This window comes from Pseudophryne corroboree, chromosome 5 (assembly GCF_028390025.1).
Source record: "Pseudophryne corroboree isolate aPseCor3 chromosome 5, aPseCor3.hap2, whole genome shotgun sequence".
In the NCBI taxonomy this organism is placed as follows: domain Eukaryota; kingdom Metazoa; phylum Chordata; class Amphibia; order Anura; family Myobatrachidae; genus Pseudophryne; species Pseudophryne corroboree.
The window spans coordinates 746,119,072-746,141,075 of NC_086448.1; the positions used below are offsets into that span (position 1 = coordinate 746,119,072).

At 47.9% G+C, this 22,004-nt stretch overlaps 1 protein-coding gene across 2 annotated transcripts in view; it reads left to right on the forward strand.

The window, feature by feature from the left end:
• Window positions 1-22,004, forward strand: part of NDUFAF6 (NADH:ubiquinone oxidoreductase complex assembly factor 6) — a 253,561-nt gene that overhangs the window by 38,301 nt on the left and 193,256 nt on the right. The window contains exons 2-4 of one of the 2 annotated variants that reach the window (XM_063924135.1): window positions 16,082-16,181; window positions 17,887-18,009; window positions 21,465-21,521. In XM_063924135.1, coding sequence (XP_063780205.1) covers window positions 16,082-16,181; window positions 17,887-18,009; window positions 21,465-21,521 — 280 coding nt within the window. Of the gene's footprint in view, window positions 1-16,081; window positions 16,186-17,886; window positions 18,010-21,464; window positions 21,522-22,004 lie in introns of those variants that run through there. The other variant, XM_063924136.1, reaches the window with a different exon arrangement.

Below are 22,004 nucleotides of genomic sequence, written 5' to 3' on the forward strand. Positions count from 1 at the left end.
ACTTTTTAAATGCTTCAGCTATTAAATGTCCCCACTAAGGGGGTAATTCTGAGTTGATCGCAGCAGGTAATTTTTTAGCAGTTGGGCAAAACCATGTGCACTGCAGGGGGGGGGGGGCAGATATAACATGTGCAGAGAGAGTTAGATTTGGGTGGGTTATTTTGTTTCTGTGCAGGGTAAATACTGGCTGCTTTATTTTTACACTGCAATTTAGATTTCAGATTGAACTCGCCACACCCAAATCTAGCTCTCTCTGCACATGTTACATCTGCCTCCCCTGCAGTGCACATGGTTTTGCCCAACTGCTAAAAAGTTTCCTGCTGCGATCAACTCCGAATTACCCCCTAAATTCGTTCACATTGACTCATGTGTAAATTGGTCACGTTCTCATATACTCATAGGATTCATTTCCCATAGCCTTAATTATTTTTCAAGGCAATATTTATAATAGCTTGCTGAGTATTAGATAATCACAGCAAAGTTACACTGTATTTACAGGTTATTCAGTCCCTCCATACACAGAGCAGCTTTTATGTAATAATTGCATGATATCTGCAGCATTTGTGCTTTTACATGTTACTTATAGTACCATTCCTTCAGCAGTAGCTTCATTTGTTATCGATGGATACAAATGTAACTTTCAACTGTAACTATATCACTCACAGATGGATAAATGTAGCTATTGAGTGGAATTACTGGGTATGTCCCCTGTGACGGAGTTCACACACGGTTATTAAGATGCTTATGTATTACCTTTATTGCTGGCAGCTATATAAAATAAAAAACATAATTGGATATAAAGTATTAGCTAGCTCTCTTGCTAATTTATAGATGCTGCAGCTGTTAAGTATCCCCACTGAATTCATCTACATGTACAGATTAGTCATGCTCTCATGCACTTGGATGGAGCTGCTGGTATACATAATTAAATTAAATATTAGCATAGTGTATCAGCATATACAAGCGTCTAGTAGGTAATCAGCTCTCTCATTTTTTTTCCAGGGGAATCCCTCTGTTGCTGCAGCACTCTATGCTTAATATCTCTCTTTTATTTACAGTCAGCTGTGGTCAGTGTGCAATGTGGTCTAATGGTGTTCATTGCCCAGAGCTGGTCAAATCCCAATGTGGCATAGAAATGTGCCCGGGGGACTGGAGCTTGTACTCTCTGTCTTATCTGTAGATTGCTTTCTCATGCTCCAGCTCCTTGCCGGCTGCTCATGGCTGCACGATCTCCAGTACGTCAGCTGGAAGCCATTTAGAAATGGTCCCTGGGCTAGATTCATTTAATGCTCATAGGATGAGATATATTAAGCATTGCCCATAGCAAATACTTATCATTTTATAAAGTGTACTAGATAAATGCGCTAGCTAGAAGCTGGTTTGGTTGCTATGGGCATCTTCTCCACAACCTGATAGAATTCCCCTGTAAATCCCTCTTACATCGACAATCAGGTCACATCATATACAGAGTTTCTGTGTAGAATTGCATCTCATTACCATTATTGAACATTACAAGTAACCAGTTATACGCCAGCTGCTGCAGTGTGTTAGGGGTCGGCATATAGGGATTTTTGTTTACTTACCGTGAAATCTCTTTTGCGCCCTACACACTGGGCGATAACACTGCAAGATATGAACGATCTTGTTCATTAATGAACGAGACAACGTTCATATCTGTCAGTGCGCTCGTTCATCGCTGGTGCCCCGTCGGCTGTGCATGCAGGACAATATGGATGAGATTGTCCATATTTGCCTGCACTTCTACGGAGCCGGGTGACGGGGGGAGTGAAGAAACTTCACTGCCCCCCCACCGCCGGTATCGCGGTCGAGCAGCTCAGCAGCATATCGCCGTGTCTGTAGGGCCTATTTCTCTGACGTCCTAGTGGATGCTGGGAACTCCGAAAGGACCATGGGGAATAGCGGCTCCGCAGGAGACTGGGCACAAAAGTAAAAGCTTTAGGACTACCTGGTGTGCACTGGCTCCTCCCCCTATGACTCTCCTCCAAGCCTCAGTTAGATTTTTGTGCCCGAACGAGAAGGGTGCACACTAGGTGGCTCTCCTGAGCTGCTTAGTGAAAAAGTTTAAGTAGGTTTTTTATTTTCAGTGAATCCTGCTGGCAACAGGTTCACTGCACCGAGGGACTAAGGGGAGAAGAAGCGAACTCACCTGCGTGCAGAGTGGATTGGGCTTCTTAGGCTACTGGACATTAGCTCCAGAGGGACGATCACAGGCCCAGCCATGGATGGGTCCCAGAGCCGCGCCGCCGGCCCCCTTACAGAGCCAGAAGACAGAAGAGGTCCGGGAAATCGGCGGCAGAAGACGTCCTGTCTTCAATAAGGTAGCGCACAGCACCGCAGCTGTGCGCCATTGCTCTCAGCACACTTCACACTCCGGTCACTGAGGGTGCAGGGCGCTGGGGGGGGGCGCCCTGAGACGCAATAAAAACACCTTAGATGGCGAAAAATACATCACATATAGCTCCTGGGCTATATGGATGCATTTAACCCCTGCCAGTTTTTCCTTAAAAAAGCGGGAGAAAGGCCGCCGAGAAGGGGGCGGAGCCTATCTCCTCAGCACACAAGCGCCATTTTCCCTCACAGCTCCGCTGGAAGGACGTCTCCCTGACTCTCCCCTGCAGTCCTGCACTACAGAAACAGGGTAAAACAAGAGAGGGGGGGGGCACTAATTTGGCAGATTAATCAATATAGCAGCTATATAAGGAAAAAACACTTATATAAGGTTATCCCTGTATATATATATATATATAGCGCTCTGGTGTGTGCTGGCAAACTCTCTCTCTGTCTCCCCAAAGGGCTAGTGGGGTCCTGTCCTCTATCAGAGCATTCCCTGTGTGTGTGCTGTGTGTCGGTACGTTGTGTCGACATGTATGAGGAGGAAAATGGTATGGAGGCGGAGCAATTGCCTGTAATAGTGATGTCACCCCCTAGGGAGTCGACACCTGACTGGATGGTCTTATGGAAGGAATTACGTGATAGCGTCAGCACTTTACAAAAGACTGTTGACGACATGAGACAGCCGGCAAATCAGTTATTACCTGTCCAGGCGTCTCAAACACCGTCAGGGGCTCTAAAGCGCCCGTTACCTCAGATGGTCGACACGGACACTGACTCCAGTGTCGACGGTGAGGAAACAAACGTATTTTCCAGTAGGGCCACACGTTACATGATCACGGCAATGAAGGAGGTTTTGAACATTTCTGATACTACAAGTACCACAAAAAAGGGTATTATGTGGGGTGTGAAAAAACTACCCGTAGTTTTTCCTGAATCAGATGAATTAAATGAGGTGTGTGATGAAGCGTGGGTTTCCCCCGATAAAAAACTGCTAATTTCTAAAAAATTATTGGCATTATACCCTTTCCCGCCAGAGGTTAGGGTGCGTTGGGAAACACCCCCTAGGGTAGATAAGGCGCTCACACGCTTATCAAAACAAGTGGCGTTACCGTCTCCTGATACGGCCGCCCTCAAGGAGCCAGCTGATAGGAAGCTGGAAAATATCCTAAAAAGTATATACACACATACTGGTGTTATACTGCGACCAGCAATCGCCTCAGCCTGGATGTGCAGTGCTGGGGTGGCTTGGTCGGATTCCCTGACTGGAAATATTGATATCCTAGATACAGTATATTATTGCCTATAGAGCAATTAAAAGATGCTTTTCTATATATGCGAGATGCACAGCGGAATATTTGCCGACTGGCATCAAGTATAAGTGTTTTGTATTCTAGTAAAGTGGTCAGGGATTCCAAACGGCATTTGGAAGTATTGCCTTAAAAAAAGGGGATGTACCCTAGGTCGCCCAAAATAAGACGCCGTATTATCAGGCGCAGTCCTGGTTGGCAAGCGGACAAAAGGGTTCCTCTTTTCTGCTCGTGACAGAGGGAGAGGAAAATGGCTGCAGAGATCAGCCAGTTCCCAGGAACAGAAACCCTTTTCCACCGCTGCCAAGCCCTCAGTATGACGCTAGGGCTTTACAAGTTCAGGCACGGTGGGGGCCCGTTCTCAGTGAATTTCAGTGCGCAGTGGGCTCACTCGCAAGTAGACCCCTGGATCCTTCAGGTAATATTTCAGGGGTACAAATTGGAATTCGAGACTTATTCCCCTCGCCGTTTCCAAAAAGTCTGTTTTACCGACGTCTCCCGCTGACAGGGAGACAGTTTTGGAAGCCATTCACAAGCTGTATTCCCAGCAGGTGATGATAAAGGTACCCCTCCTGCAACAGGGAACGGGGTATTATTCCACACTATTGTGGTACCGAAGCCAGACGGCTCGGTGAGACCGATTTTAAAATCTAAAATCTTTGAACACTTACATACAGAGGTTCAAATTCAAAATTGAGTCACTCAGAGCAGTGATTGCAAACCTGGAAGAAGGGGACTACATGATGTCTCGGGACATCATGGATGCTTACCTTCATGTCAAAATTTACCCTTCTCACCAAAGGTATCTCAGGTTATGGTACAGAACTGTCACTATCAGTTCAGACGCTGCCGTAGGGATGGTCCACGGCACCCCGGGTCTTTACTGAAGTAATGACCGAAATGATGATATTCCTTCGAAGGAAGGGAATTTTAGTTATCCTTTACTTGGACGATTCCCTGATAAGGGTAAGATCCAGAGAACAGTTGGAGGTCGGTGTAGCACTATCTCAGGTAGTGTTGCGGCAGCACGAGTGGATTCTCAATATTCCAAAATCGCAGCTGGTTCCGACGACTTGTCTTCTGTTCCTAGGTATGATCCTGGACACAGTCCAGAAAGAAGGTGTTTCTTCCGGAGGAGAAAGCCAGGGAGTTATCCGAGCTAGTCAGGAACCTCCTAAAACCGAACCAAGTCTCAGTGCATCAATGCACAAGGGTTTTGGGTAAAAATGGTGGCTTCCTACGAAGCAATCCCATTCGGCAGATTCCACACAAGAACTTTCCAGTGGAACCTACTGGACAAATGGTCCGGGTCGCATCTTCAGATGCATCAGCGGATAACCCTGTCACCAAGGACAAGGGTGTCCCTCCTGTGGTGGTTGCAGAGTGCTCATCTTCTAGAGGGCCGCAGATTCGGCATTCAGGACTGGGTCCTGGTGACCACGGATGCCAGCCTGCGAGGCTGGGGAGCAGTCACACAGGGAAGGAATATCCAGGGCTTATGGTCAAGCCTGGAGACAAAAATATCCAGGAACTAAGGGCCATTTACAATGCCCTAAGTCAAGAAAAGCCTCTGCTTCAGGGTCAACCGGTATTGATCCAGTCGGACAACATCACGGCTGTCGCCCACGTAAACAGACAGGGCGGCACAAGAAGCAGGAGGGCAATGGCAGAAGCTGCAAGGATTCTCTGCTGGGCGGAAAATCATGTGATAGCACTGTCAGCAGTGTTCATTCAGGGAGTGGACAACTGGGAAGCAGACTTCCTAAGCATGACCTCCACCCGGGGGAGTGGGGACTTCACCCAGAAGTCTTCCAACTGATTGTAAACCGTTGGGAAAAACCAAAGGTGGACATGATGGCGTCCCGTCTTAACAAGAAACTGGACAGATATTGCGCAGGGTCAAGGGACCCTCAGGCAATAGCGGTGGACGCTCTGGTGACACCGTGGGTGTACCAGTCAGTGTATGTGTTCCCTCCTCTGCCTCTCATACCAAAAGTACTGAGAATCATAAGAAGGAGAGGAGTAAGAACGATACTCGTGGTTCCGGATTGGCCAAGAAGGACTTGGTACCCGGAACTTCAAGAGATGCTCACGGAAGACCCGTGGCCTCTACCTCTAAGAAAGGACCTGCTCCAGCAGGGGCCTTGTCTGTTCCAAGACTTACCGCGGCTGCGTTTGACGGCATGGCGGTTGAACGCCGGATCCTGAAGGAAAAAGGCATTCCAGATGAAGTCATCCCTACCCTGGTCAAAGCCAGGACGGATGTAACCGCAAAACATTATCACCGCATTTGGCAAAAATATGTTGCGTAGTGTGAGGCCAAGAAGGCCCCTACAGAGGAATTTCAACTAGGTCGTTTCCTCCATTTCCTGCAGACAGGACTGTCTATGGGCCTAAAAATAGGGCCCATTAAGGTTCAAATTTCGGCCCTGTCGATTTTCTTCCAGAAAGAACTGGCTTCAGTACCTGAAGTTCAGACATTTGTAAAAGGGGTACTGCATATACAACCTCCTTTTGTGCCTCCAGTGGCACCTTGGGATCTCAATGTTTTGAGGTTCCTTAAGTCACATTGGTTTGAACCACTCACCACTATGGACTTTAAAATATCTCACATGGAAGGTGACGATGCGGTTAGCCCTGGTTTCAACCAGGCGTGTGTCAGAATTGGCGGCTTTTATCATATAAAAGCCCTTACTTAATGTTTCATTCTGACAGGGCAGAATTGAGGACTCGTCCTCAATTTCTCCCTAAGGTGGTTTCTGCTTTTCACATGAACCAACCTATTGTGGTGCCTGCGGCTACTAGGGACTTGGAGGACTCCAAGTTACTTGACGTGGTCAGGGCCCTGAAAATATATGTTTCCAGGACGGCTGGAGTCAGAAAGTCTGACTCGCTGTTTATCCTGTATGCACCCAACAAGCTGGGTGCTCCTGCTTCTAAAGCAGACTATTGCTCGTTGGATTTGTAGTACAATTCAGCTTGCACATTCTGTGGCAGGCCTGCCACAGCCAAAATCTGTAAAAGCCCATTCCACAAGGAAAGTGGGCTCATCTTGGGCGGCTGCCGAGGGGTCTCGGCTTTACAACTTTGCCGAGCAGCTACTTGGTCAGGGGCAAACACGTTTGCTAAATTCTACAAATTTGATACCCTGGCTGAGGAGGACCTGGAGTTCTCTCATTCGGTGCTGCAGAGTCATCCGCACTCTCCCGCCCGTTTGGGAGCTTTGGTATAATCCCCATGGTCCTTACGGAGTCCCCAGCATCCACTTAGGACGTCAGAGAAAATAAGATTTTACTTACCGATAAATCTATTTCTCGTAGTCCGTAGTGGATGCTGGGCGCCCATCCCAAGTGCGGATTGTCTGCAATACTTGTACATAGTTATTGTTAACTAAATCGGGTTATTGTTGTTGTGAGCCATCTTTTCAGAGGCTCCTTCGTTGTTATCATACTGTTAACTGGGTTCAGATCACAAGTTGTACGGTGTGATTGGTGTGGCTGGTATGAGTCTTACCCGGGATTCAATATCCTTCCTTATTATGTACGCTCGTCCGGGCACAGTATCCTAACTGAGGCTTGGAGGAGGGTCATAGGGGGAGGAGCCAGTGCACACCAGCTAGTCCTAAAGCTTTCTTTAGATGTGCCCAGTCTCCTGCGGAGCCGCTATTCCCCATGGTCCTTACGGAGTTCCCAGCATCCACTACGGACTACGAGAAATAGATTTATCGGTAAGTAAAATCTTATTTCTTACCCCAGGTCACCTCTCAGCAGAAAAAGACACCGTCTTTTCAGGCTCAGTCCTTTCGTCCCCATAAGGGCAAGCGGGCAAAAGGCCACTCATATCTGCCCCGGGGCAGAGGAAGGGGAAAAAGACTGCAGCAGGCAGCCTCTTCCCAGGATCAGAAGCCCTCCCCCGCTTCTGCCAAGTCCTCAGCATGACGCTGGGGCCTTACAAGCGGACTCAGGCACGGTGGGGGCCCGTCTCAAGAATTTCAGCACGCAGTGGGCTCACTCGCAAGTGGACCCCTGGATCCTGCAGGTAGTATCTCAGGGGTACAAATTGGAATTCGAGACGTCTCCCCCTCGCCGGTTCCTGAAGTCTGCTTTACCAAAGTCTCCCTCCGACAGGGAGGCGGTATTGGAAGCCATTCACAAGCTGTATTCCCAGCAGGTGATAATCAAGGTACCCCTCCTACAACAGGGAAAGGGGTATTATTCCACGCTGTTTGTGGTACTGAAGCCGGACGGCTCGGTGAGACCTATTTTAAATCTGAAATATTTGAACACTTACATACAAAGGTTCAAATTCAAGATGGAGTCACTCAGAGCAGTGATAGCGAACCTGGAAGAAGGGGACTATATGGTGTCTCTGGACATCAAGGATGCTTACCTCCATGTCCCAATTTGCCCTTCTCACCAAGGGTACCTCAGGTTTGTGGTACAGAACTGTCACTATCCGTTTCAGACGCTGCCGTTTAGATTGTCCACGGCACCCCGGGTCTTTACCAAGGTAATGGCCGAAATGATGATTCTTCTTCGAAGAAAAGGCGTCTTAATTATCCCTTACTTGGACGATCTCCTGATAAGGGCAAGGTCCAGGGAACAGTTAGAGGTCGGAGTAGCACTATCTCAAGTAGTACTACGACAGCACGGGTGGATTCTAAATATTCCAAAATCGCAGCTGATTCCGACGACACGTCTGCTGTTCCTAGGGATGATTCTGGACACAGTCCAGAAAAAGGTGTTTCTCCCGGAGGAGAAAGCCAGGGAGTTATCCGAGCTAGTCAGGAACCTCCTAAAACCAGGCCAAGTGTCAGTGCATCAATGCACAAGGGTCCTGGGAAAAATGGTGGCTTCTTACGAAGCGATTCCATTCGGCAGATTCCACGCAAGAACTTTTCAGTGGGATCTGCTGGACAAATGGTCCGGATCGCATCTTCAGATGCATCAGCGGATAACCCTGTCTCCAAGGACAAGGGTGTCTCTCCTGTGGTGGTTGCAGAGTGCTCATCTTCTAGAGCGACGCAGATTCGGCATTCAGGACTGAGTCCTGGTGACCACGGATGCCAGCCTGAGAGGCTGGGGAGCAGTCACACAGGGAAGAAATTTCCAGGGCTTGTGGTCAAGCATGGAAACGTCATTTCACATAAATATCCTGGAACTAAGGGCCATTTACAATGCCCTAAGTCAAGCAAGGCCTCTGCTTCAGGGTCAGCCGGTGTTGATCCAGTCGGACAACATCACGGCAGTCGCCCACGTAAACAGACAGGGCGGCACAAGAAGCAGGAGGGCAATGGCAGAAGTTGCAAGGATTCTTCGCTGGGCGGGAAAATCATGTGATAGCACTGTCAGCAGTGTTCATTCCGGGAGTGGACAACTGGGAAGCAGACTTCCTCAGCAGACACGACCTCCACCCGGGGGAGTGGGGACTTCGCCCAGAAGTCTTCCACATGATTGTGAACCGTTGGGAAAAACCAAAGGTGGACATGATGGCGTCCCGCCTCAACAAAAAACTAGACAGATATTGCGCCAGGTCAAGGGACCCTCAGGCAATAGCTGTGGACGCTCTGGTAACACCGTGGGTGTACCAGTCAGTGTATGTGTTCCCTCCTCTGCCTCTCATACCCAAGGTACTGAGAATCATAAGAAGGAGAGGAGTAAGGACTATACTCGTGGCTCCGGATTGGCCAAGAAGGACTTGGTACCCGGAACTTCAAGAGATGCTCACGGAGGACCCGTGGCCTCTACCTCTAAGAAAGGGTCCCTGTTGGAGCAGGTCCTGTCTGTTCCAAGACTTACCGCGGCTGCGTTTGACGGCATGGCGGTTGAACGCCGGATCCTGAAGGAAAAAGGCATTCCGGATGAAGTCATCCCTACCCTGATCAAAGCCAGGAAGGATGTAACCATGCAACATTATCACCGTATTTGGCGTAAATATGTTGCGTGGTGTGAGGCCAGGAAGGCCCCTACAGAGGAATTTCAACTGGGTCGTTTCCTGCATTTCCTGCAAACAGGACTGTCTATGGGCCTAAAATTAGGGTCCATTAAGGTTCAAATTTCGGCCCTGTCGATTTTCTTCCAGAAAGAACTAGCTTCAGTTCCTGAAGTTCAGACGTTTGTCAAGGGGGTACTGCATATACAGCCTCCTTTTGTGCCTCCAGTGGCACCTTGGGATCTCAATGTAGTTTTGGGGTTCCTAAAATCACATTGGTTTGAACCACTCACCACTGTGGACTTAAAATATCTCACATGGAAAGTGGTAATGCTGTTAGCCCTGGCTTCAGCCAGGCGTGTCTCAGAATTGGCGGCTTTATCCTATAAAAGCCCTTACCTAATTTTTCATACGGACAGGGCAGAATTGAGGACTCGTCCTCAATTTCTCCCTAAGGTGGTTTCAGCGTTTCACTTAAACCAGCCTATTGTGGTACCTGCGGCTACTAGGGACTTGGAGGACACCAAGTTGCTGGACGTAGTCAGGGCCCTGAAAATATATGTTTCCAGGACGGCTGGAGTCAGAAAATCTGACTCGCTGTTTATCCTGTATGCACCCAACAAGCTGGGTGCTCCTGCTTCTAAGCAGACTATTGCTCGTTGGATTTGTAGTACAATTCAGCTTGCACATTCTGTGGCAGGCCTGCCACAGCCAAAATCTGTAAAAGCCCATTCCACAAGGAAAGTGGGCTCATCTTGGGCGGCTGCCCGAGGGGTCTCGGCTTTACAACTTTGCCGAGCAGCTACTTGGTCAGGGGCAAACACGTTTGCTAAATTCTACAAATTTGATACCCTGGCTGAGGAGGACCTGGAGTTCTCTCATTCGGTGCTGCAGAGTCATCCGCACTCTCCCGCCCGTTTGGGAGCTTTGGTATAATCCCCATGGTCCTTTCGGAGTTCCCAGCATCCACTAGGACGTCAGAGAAAATAAGAATTTACTTACCGATAATTCTATTTCTCATAGTCCGTAGTGGATGCTGGGCGCCCTTCCCAAGTGCGGATTGTCTGCAATACTTGTACATAGTTATTGTTACAAAAATCGGGTTATTATTGTTGTGAGCCATCTTTTCAGAGGCTCCTCTGTTATCATGCTGTTAACTGGGTTCAGATCACAAGTTGTACGGTGTGATTGGTGTGGCTGGTATGAGTCTTACCCGGGATTCAAAATCCTTCCTTATTGTGTACGCTCGTCCGGGCACAGTATCCTAACTGAGGCTTGGAGGAGGGTCATAGGGGGAGGAGCCAGTGCACACCAGGTAGTCCTAAAGCTTTTACTTTTGTGCCCAGTCTCCTGCGGAGCCGCTATTCCCCATGGTCCTTTCGGAGTTCCCAGCATCCACTACGGACTATGAGAAATAGAATTATCGGTAAGTAAATTCTTATTTTCTCTGATTCCATCTGGGGGACGCTGCGCCGTTACTTGTGGGGTTAGAGTGTGTGGGATAGGAGTTTGGCACAGAACCTATAAAAACTAGCTCCTCCCCCCTCTAACCCCTCCCATCTCCAGCCTGAACCAGCAGATTACCTCCGTTAACGTTTAGCAAAGCCGGAAAATGCAGAACAGAATATAACCAATAAACCAGACAAAAATACGGAAGGGATCGCAGCGTCCCCCAGATGGAATCAGAGAAAGAGATTTTACGGTAAGTAAACAAAAATCCCTATTTCTATTTCATCCATCTGGGGGATGCTGTGCCGTTACTTGTGGGATTTCCCAAAGCAAGCTAATGAGGAGGGATACACAGACGGCACATCCGTCTGCAAAATTTGACGCCCAACAGAGGCAGTCTCCAAACAAAAAGTATGAAAACAGTAGAACTTTGTGAAGGTATGCATGGACGACCAGGTCGTCGCTCTACACAGCTGCTCGACAGATACACCACCACCGCGAATAGCCTAAGAGGAACAGCTCGAGTCAAAGGAGTCCTCAATGAGTCAGAAACAGGTAATGTCGAAGAAACCTTAGCCTGCCGAATAGCGGAAGTAACCCAGCACGCCACCGTGTCCTTAGAAGCCGGCCGGCCGCGCTTGGGCGCATCAATCAAAACCAACAAGGTATCCGTACTACGAATAGACTCTGTACGGGACAAATAAATGCATAAGGCTCTAACAACATCCAATAGCGCTAAATGACAATCTTTTCCAGAAGACTCTAGAACAAACGCTGGAAGTACTATGTCCTGATCCATATGGAAAGCCGACACAACTTTTGGCAAGAAGGAAGGCTTCGTACGTAAGACCACTCGATTGTCGTGAAAACCAACAAAGATGGACTTCAAGAAAGCGCCGCTAACTCTAAAACATGCCTGGCCGAAGCAATGGCCAAGAGAAACGAGCCACTTTCCGAGTAAGAGAGCATAACTCAACAGATTCTAGTGGTTCAAATGGAGGCTTCTGGAGAGCCTGAAGAACCAGATTTAAATCCCAGGGTGTAACTGGAGGAACAAAAAGAGGTTGAATCCTGATAACACCCTAAAGGAATGTCTGGACCTCCGGAATGAGAGTCGATCTTTTCTGAAAAAGTACTGATAATGCTGAAACTTGTCCCTTAAGAGAAGACAAACTAAGTCCTTTAGTAATATCATCCTGAAAGAAAGACAACAGATGAGGCAAACAAGAGGTGCGTTGACAACCCACGCCTTTTAGACCAAGCAATATAGATACGCCATACTGTGGGATAAATACGAGAGGTGACTGGTTTTCTAGCTTGAAGCATAGTCTTTACCACTGGTCGAGAGAACCATTTTGCTCTTAAAATGCTGGATTTAAGAACCAAGCCGTCAAAGCCAGACAATTTAAATCGTGGTGGTGACAAATACCTTGTAGAAGTAGATCGGACCGCAGAGGTAGACTGAACGGGTCCTTAGTCACCCTGCTGCAGAGAAGAGTGTACCACTGACAACGAGGCCAGTCTGGTGCTACAAGAAGGACCGGGATACCTTCTCTCCGGAGGCGTTGAATTAAGCGCTGTATAAAGGGAAGTGGCGGAAACACATATCCCAGTCGAAATTGCCACGGAACTGTCAAGGCATCGATTAACGTTGCTTGAGGATCCTGAGTTCGTGAGCCGTACCAAGGTAGCTTTCAGTTGAGACGAGATGCTTTGAGGTCGATGTCGGGTGTTCCCCACAGAGACACTAGGGCCAGAAAGACTTCTTGATGAAATTCCCGTTCTCCCCGGATGTATCGTTTGACGGCTTAAGAAATCTGCTTCCCAGTTGTCTACTCCTGGAATGTGAACTGCGGAGATGGTTAGAATCCTCCTTTCCGCCCACTGGAGAATATGGTTGACCTCCTTCATGTCTCTCCACCTGCGAGTTCCGCCTTGTTTGTTTATGTAAGCCACCGTCATGGCATTGTCTGATTGAATGCATACCGGATGACCTTGGACGCTTGTTTGTACCTGAATTAGAGCTCTCAACTCTAGAATGTTGATCGGTAACTTCGATTCTTGACCTTTCCAGAGTCCCTGGTAGTGCTGAGATTGAAACATCACCCCCTCCCCCCCAACCTATGAGGCTGGCGTCCGTGGCGACCACCATTAAAGACCAAACAGCGAATGGTACTCCCCTTGGTTAGAGTGGGACTGTGAAGCCACCAGACAGAGACTGTCGAGTCTGAACCGACAGCCGGCACAATTGCAAGTCCAGATGTGGACCCGTTTGATTCCAAGAGACCAGAATCTGAGCCTGAAGGGGCCCGAGAATGGAATCTGGCATATGGTACCGCTTTGAAGGTCGCCACTATCTTGCCCAACACATGCCCAACACATGCATAGAACCGAGAATCTCCTGAGAGGTGATCAAGGAAGATTCCCGGAAATTCACAATCCATCCGAGGGATTGTAGAGTGTCCGTGGTGTGTTGGAGGTGGTGTTGAAGTAGTACCTGTGACGGAGCTTTTAGCAACAAATCGTACATGTAAGGAGTAACGTTGACCACCTGACATCTGAGGATTGCCACTACGTGGCCCAATATATTTGTAAATACTTGAGGGGACATGGAAGGACCGAAAGGAAGAAATTGACACTGGAAATGCAAAGGCCCTACTGCGAACCTCAAAGGATGTTGATGACCCGACCAAATTGTAACATGGAGGTACGCTTCCTATATGTCGATAGATGCAAAACACTCCTCCGGTTCCATGGCCGCGATGATTGAACGCATCGATCCCATCTTGAATTTCTCGACGGAGAGATACGGATTAGGGTATTTTAGATTTAAAAAGGATTGAAACTAACCGTCCGGTTTGTTTACGAGAAAAAGACTTGAGTAAAAGCCCTGACCGCGTTATAGTTTGGGAACTGAAAGAATTGTGTGCAGGAGTGTAGATTACGGGGATGCGCAGCAGTGTGCAGGAGTGTAGATTACAGAGATGCTCAGCAGTGTGCAGGAATGTAAATTACGGGGATGCGCAGCAGTGTGCAGGATTGTAGATTACGGGGATGCGCAGCAGTGTGCAGGAGTGTAGATTACGGGGATGCGCAGCAGTGTGCAGGAGTGTCGATTATGGGGATGCGCAGCAGTGTGCAGGAGTGTCGATTACGGGGATGCGCAGCAGTGAGCAGGAGTGTCGATTACGGGGATGAGCAGCAGTGTGCAGGAGTGTCGATTACGGGGATGCGCAGGACTGTGTAGGAATGTAGATTACGGGGATGCGCAGGAGTGTAGATTACGGGGATGCGCAGGACTGTGTAGATTACGGGGATGCGCAGCAGTGTGCAGGAGTGTAGATTACGGGGATGCGCAGCAGTGTGCAGGAGTGTCGATTATGGGGATGCGCAGCAGTGTGCAGGAGTGTCGATTACGGGGATGCGCAGCAGTGAGCAGGAGTGTCGATTACGGGGATGAGCAGCAGTGTGCAGGAGTGTCGATTACGGGGATGCGCAGGACTGTGTAGGAATGTAGATTACGGGGATGCGCAGGAGTGTAGATTACGGGGATGCGCAGGACTGTGTAGGAGTGTAGATTACGGGGATGCGCAGCAGTGTGCAGGAGTGTAGATTACAGGGATGTGCAGGAGTGTAGATTACGGGGATGCGCAGCGGTGTGCAGGAGTGTCGATTACGGGGATGCGCAGCAGTGAGCAGGAGTGTAGATTACGGGGATGTTGCAGGAGTGTAGATTACGGGGATGTTGCAGGAGTGTAGATTACGGGGATGTTGCAGGAGTGTCGATTACGGGGATGCGCAGGAGCGTCGATTACGGGGATGCGCAGGAGTGTCGATTACGGGGATGCGCAGGAGTGTCGATTACGGGGATGCGCAGCAGTGTGCAGGAGTGTCGATTACGGGGATGCGCAGGACTTTGTAGGAGTGTAGATTACGGGGATGCGCAGGAGTGTAGATTACGGGGATGCGCAGCAGTGTGCAGGAGTGTAGATTACGGGGATGCGCAGGACTGTGTAGGAGTGTAGATTACGGGGATGCGCAGGAGTGTAGATTATGGGGATGCGCAGGAGTGTAGATTACGGAGATGCGCAGGAGTGTATATTACGGGGATGCGCAGGATTATGTAGGAGTGTAGATTACGGGGATGCGCAGGACTGTGTAGGGGTGTAGATTACGGGGATGCGCAGGAGTGTAGATTACGGGGATGCGCAGGAGTGTAGATTACGGGGATGCGCAGGAGTGTAGATTACGGGGATGCGCAGGAGTGTAGATTAAGGGGATGCACAGGACTGTGCAGGAGTGTAGATTACGGGGATGCACAAGACTGTGCAGGAGTGTAGATTACGGGGATGCACAGGACTGTGCAGGAGTGTAGATTACGGGGATGCACAGGACTGTGTAGGAGTGTAGATATGTATATGAACAACAACGTTAACAACATAGCTGTTCAGCGCTGTTGTTGGCTGATACATAGATTGAGACATCATGCCTAAAAATTTTCCCTTCAAATTCAAAATATGCCCTCCTCAATGATTAGGTGCAGGGTGCTAGAATGAACACTATACATAGATCCGTTAGTCCTATATGATAATAGAATGAAAGCACATTACTAATTCTCTCAATTTTTTTTATGTAGTTCTAGACTGTAAACTCTTTTGATCAGGGTTCTCATTCCCAAAGCTCCATATTATTGTAAATTGTTTGATTTTGTTATAATGATTTCACTGTACTACAAATCTAGCATTTTATAAATCTCCTTGCTGTGAGTATTCCTCCTGCATCATGCTGGGGCACACTGTCATGGCATTGGGTATTGTGGGGCACTCAGGAGATCAGACACTAAAACAACAGGTGATGGTTTAGTACTTGATCTCTTGAGTTGACCCACACTACCCAATGCCATGAAAGTGTCCCACAGCTGGAGAGAGTTTACGATGAGTAGCAGCATCAAGTATGTGGTAACCTACCAGGAGCATACAGTATGTACATTTCAAACGATATGATACTGATGTCATCCTGTATTGATTATCTTTATACAGGAAACGTGACTATGAGGGATTCCTATGCATGTTGCTGCTGCCACCTGAATGTCGGAATTCTGTCTTGGCACTGCGGGCATTTAATGTAGAACTCTCGCAGGCAGGTATTCCGTTATCCTTTACATTGAGTGTCATCTATCTCTTGGTTTGTTCACGTCTTGTATAATTAAAGTGTATCCCCACTCAAGATGTACATTTTGCTAGTGTTTGTGCCTGTCATAGCATCCACCTTCTATACAACAATATGGGGCATATTGCCGCAAGATTTTTGCTCCGTTTAACGCAGGTATGGACCCACCTGATTTCCACGCTATCCAATTGGATAGAAAATGGTTGTGCAAATTTTTATCCTAACAACCCGCGGAGGGGATCGGAAGTCAGTCTGTACCTCAAATGAAAATAGAAAAATAGGTTGGGTAACATAATAAGTGTATATTACGGTCCCACAGAAAAATATTTTAAGCTTAACATTTTTTTAAAACAGATTTAAAAGCTGATTTTTTGCATTATTATTTTTTTTTTTAAAGAAAAATATATAAACTTTTTACATCTAAATACAAATGAAAAAAGAAAAAGCTGAAAAAATAGAAGAAAAGGCGATTTTGAGGTCATTTGAGGCCACTTTAAAAAACAAAAAAAGATAATAAGCAAGTTTTTTTTTTTTAATATTACGGTCATTAAATTTGGGGGGCACAAACTAATGGAAAAGTTTATTTTGGGGTAATTTAAGGCCTTTTTTTTCACACCAATAGTGATGTAATTGTTGGATTCATTAAGCTAATTTGAAACTTCCTGTTGGCTAATGAGACTTTAGTGGTGGTGTCTAAGGGGTTCTGAAGCAAGGCCCTACATTTTTAACTTAAGATATGAATTTTCCCTGACTTTGGGCCCTGATTTCAGAGATGTACGCAAGCCCGATGGTGGGTGGACTGCACATACACTGGACCCGTGCACCAAGGGTCCTGCATTATTGCTCACAGTTTCTTCCCCCCCTTAGGCATAGCGTGATTGGTAGGCTGCTGGAGTTTGGAAGCTGGAAGCTGTTGTGGGTGGAACTGGCCAATTGTCCCGAAAACGGGGTCATGATTCATTCTGATGCAGACTTCCTAGCCCTGTCTGAGTAGTTCCGACGGTTCCTCCGAGGCTTACTCAGATGGCTGAGGGTTGTGACCCGACGCAGCACGTAGATTGCAGATGCTGGCAGACACTTGCAGTTGCATTCTCATTGCTGCTATGGCCAAATTTGCAGCAGTGATACCTCTGTTCATCTTTGAATCAGGACCTTTGCATCTGCTCCAGGCCTGCGAGAAGTAAGCCTCATTAATTCCTATTGAGTAGAAAAACTCTGTGCCGTGGGAAAAAACAATTTGCCCTGTAGTAAGCCAATATCCTAGGTGTAGCTGTTTTAGGCTGACAATCTCTATATTGTTTAAAATTTGACTAAATTAATATGCTTTCATTGGGACAAAAATGCAGCCATCTGCTAGACATGTATCTCTCCCCTAAGTGCAGCTTCTACAGCCCTTGAATCTCATTTTCATATTAATTTTCCACAAAATGAACTGGCTTTTGCATTTTGGTTCATCCACCCAGCTGCTTTTGTCAGAAGATGCTAAATGTTATACCAGTATTTGTCATGCGCAAAATCAGTGAACAGTAGGTTCCTTACGACATGGCTTCTTTGCTGAGGAATAGGTGCCAGTATTGTGTGCCATTAAAGGCGTGTATTTGGCACTTTTTGGAAATTACGGCAAATCCCCCACTGTGAAAATCTCATTTACAATTTTTTTTTTTTTACCTGGAAGGTAAAAGACTCTGTATCTCAGAAGCATCTTGGTCTGATGAGGATGGAGTTCTGGAGAGACACGATACAGGAGATTTACAATGGGAACCCTCCACATCACCCTGTTGCACTTGAACTGTCCAAGGTATAGTAATTCATAAAGTCCATAAAAGGTTTTACACAAAGAAGCGTGCTACACAGGGCAATGAGGAGGAAACATATACACAGACATGGTCACTGAGCACCTCCTCCTACTGTCTTTGTGAGGAACACTGCTACACAGGGTAATGAGGAGGAAACTTATATAAACAGACACGGTCACTGAGCACCTGCTCCTACTTTCACTGTGAGGAACACTGCTACACATGGCAATGAGGAGGAAACATATACACAGACATGGTCACTGAGCACCTCCTCCTACTGTCACTGTGGGGAACACTGCTGCACAGGGTAATGAGGAGGAAACTTATATACACGGTCACTGAGCACCACCTCCTACTTTCACTGTGTGGAACACTGCTACACATGGCAATGAGGAGGAAACATATACACAGACATGGTCACTGAGCACCTCCTCCGGGTGTAGTACTGGTGACCGGCGGTCTCCTGACCGCCGGTCACCTTACCGACGCCGGGATCCCGGCAGCATACCGACGCCGGGATCCTGGCGGGGAGGGGCGAGTGCAGCAAGCCCCTTGCGGGCTCACTGCGCTCGCCACGCTGCGGGCTCGGTGGCGACCTGCGGTCACCACGGGTTCTATTCCCACTCTATGGGTGTCGTGGACACCCACGAGTGGAAATAGTCCCTATTGGTCGGCATGCCGACCATCGGGATAGTGAGCCGTCGGGCTCACGGAGGAGGTCATGTGACTGTCGGTCAGCTGACCGGCGGTCACATGAATACCACCCCCTCCTCCTACTGTCACTGTGAGGAACACTGCTGCACAGGGTAATGAGGAAGAAACTTATACAGTATATACACAGACATGGTCACTGAGAACTTCCTCCCTACTGTCTCTGTGAGGAACACTGCTACACAGGGCAATGAGGAAGAAACATATACACAGACACAGTCACCGAGCACCACCTCCTCCTGTCGCTGTGAGGAGCACTGCTACACAGGGCAATGAGGAACAAACGGTCATATACACACAGACACAGTCACTGAGAACCTCCTCCTGTCACTGTGAGGAACACTGCTACACATGGCAATGAGGAGGAAACATATACACAGACATGGTCACTGAGCACCTCCTCCGGGTGTAGTACTGGTGACCGGCGGTCTCCTGACCGCCGGTCACCTTACCGACGCCGGGATCCCGGCAGCATACCGACGCCGGGATCCTGGCGGGGAGGGGCGAGTGCAGCAAGCCCCTTGCGGGCTCACTGCGCTCGCCACGCTGCGGGCTCGGTGGCGACCTGCGGTCACCACGGGTTCTATTCCCACTCTATGGGTGTCGTGGACACCCACGAGTGGAAATAGTCCCTATTGGTCGGCATGCCGACCATCGGGATAGTGAGCCGTCGGGCTCACGGAGGAGGTCATGTGACTGTCGGTCAGCTGACCGGCGGTCACATGAATACCACCCCCTCCTCCTACTGTCACTGTGAGGAACACTGCTGCACAGGGTAATGAGGAAGAAACTTATACAGTATATACACAGACATGGTCACTGAGAACTTCCTCCCTACTGTCTCTGTGAGGAACACTGCTACACAGGGCAATGAGGAAGAAACATATACACAGACACAGTCACCGAGCACCACCTCCTCCTGTCGCTGTGAGGAGCACTGCTACACAGGGCAATGAGGAACAAACGGTCATATACACACAGACACAGTCACTGAGAACCTCCTCCTGTCACTGTGAGGAACACTGCTACACAGAGCAATGAGGAGAAACCTGTCATACACAGACACAGTTACTGGGCACCTCCTACTGTCACTGTGAGGAACACTGCTACACGAGGTAATGAGGAGGAAACATATATACACAGACACGGTCACTGGGAACCTCCTCCTACTATCTCTGTGAGGAACACTGCTACACAGGGCAATGAGGAACAAACGGTCATACACACAGACACGGTCACTTAGCACCTCCTCCTGTCACTGTGAGGAACACTACTACACAGAGCAATGAGGAGGAACCTGTCGTATACACAGACACGGTTACTGGGCACCTCCTACTGTCAATGTGAGGAACACTACTACACAGAGCAATGAGGAGGAACCTGTCGTATACACAGACACGGTTACTGGGCACCTCCTACTGTCAATGTGAGGAACACTGCTACACAGAGCAATGAGGAGGAACCTGTCGTATACACAGACACGGTTACTGGGCACCTCCTACTGTCAATGTGAGGAACACTGCTACACAGAGCAATGAGGAGGAACCTGTCGTATACACAGACACGGTTACTGGGCACCTCCTACTGTCACTGTGAGGAACACTGCTACACAGGGCAATGAGGAGGAAACTTATATACACAGACACGGTCACTGGGCACCTCCTCCTGTCACTGTGAGGAACACTGCTACACAGGGCAATGAGGAGAAACCTGTCGTATACATAGACATGGTCAATGGGCATCCCCTACAGTCACTGTGAGGAACACTGCTGCACAGGGCAATGAGGAGAAACCTGTCGTATACACAGACATGATCACTGGGCATCTCCTCCTGTCACTGTGAGGAACACTGCTGCGCAGGGTAATGAGGAGAAACCTGTCACACATAGACATGGTCACTGGGCGTCCCCTCCTGTCACTGTGAGGAACACTGCTGCGCAGGGCAATGAGGAGAAACCTGTCACACATAGACATGGTCACTGCAAGGAAAACTGCTACACTGTGCAATGAAGAAATGGTCATACACAGACACTGTCAATGGGCACCTCCTTCTTCTGTCACTATGAGGAACACTGCTACACAGGACATTGAGGAGGGAGCTGTCGTACAGACATGATCACAGGGAATCTCCTCATACACACAGACATGATCTAGGGCAGGTCTGTCCAACCTGTGGCTCTCCAGCTTTTGTGACACTACAAGTCCCAGCATGCCATGCCACAGTTTTGCTATTAGGGAATGCTAAAACTGTGTCAGGGCATGCTGGGATGTGTAGTTTCACAATAGCTGGAGAGCCACAGGTTGGCCTTGCCTGCTCTAGGGTATCACCTCCTACTGTCATAGAGTAACACTGCTACACAGGCTCTTGAGGAGTGGCGTGTCATACACAATATCTGTGTACTGAGCACGAAGCCCTGTCTCCTACAATCACTGTGAGGAATGCTGTTATAGAAAGGGGAATCCAAAGAGAGCGCTTGAAAATACAAGTAAAGTTTTTAATAAAGTTTAGGCATAGTGCTTACAATGTTTAGGCCATTACCGTGTGAGGATTTTTCTTCTCTTCAAGCATTTAAAGGTTACATTTATAAAATGAAAGGCTCATTTATTTATGTTTAAACCCATTGTTATACTTTTATGATTAGTTTAGACCACTAAAACTAGGGCCATCTGAAATAATATTGTCCTTTCCATGCATGTCTCCAGTGTTCCAAAATCTGCTTCCTTTATATTGTGTTTTCTTGTACAGGCTGTCCAGAAGCACAACCTGACTAAAAGATGGCTGACAAGAATCATTGACGAGCGAGTGAGTTTTCTGTTTTTTGTTTACGTTCTAAATTGACTTTTATAGAACAAAGCCAAATTTGACGCCCTGTGTCAAAATATGCCCAGTCTCTGGAAAAATGTTTTCACAGAGCATCTCCCAGAGTGGGCATAGCTGTAATGCTCCGCTCTCTCTCTAGATGGCAGTGCAGCATTATGGAGGTGCAGCCGCCCCCTGCACAGAGACTGAAGAGGATTTTCATGACTGAGTGTTAAATGTGTTTGGAAATGTGACATTCTCTGGTGTTTTCCTGAAAATTATTTTGCAAGCCTATAATGCATTTTCAGTGGCTAGATTAATCCTTTTCAAATATGCCAGGTTTATAAAGTTACTTGTATTTAATAGTATCACTCACAGCTATTATAGTATGAGTGTTGTGAATAGTTTAAGAAATAGCTGGAAAAGATTACTTTATTTTTGTCCTTTCACAAGTACAAAAGTCACTTTCACTATAGCGGCCATTTA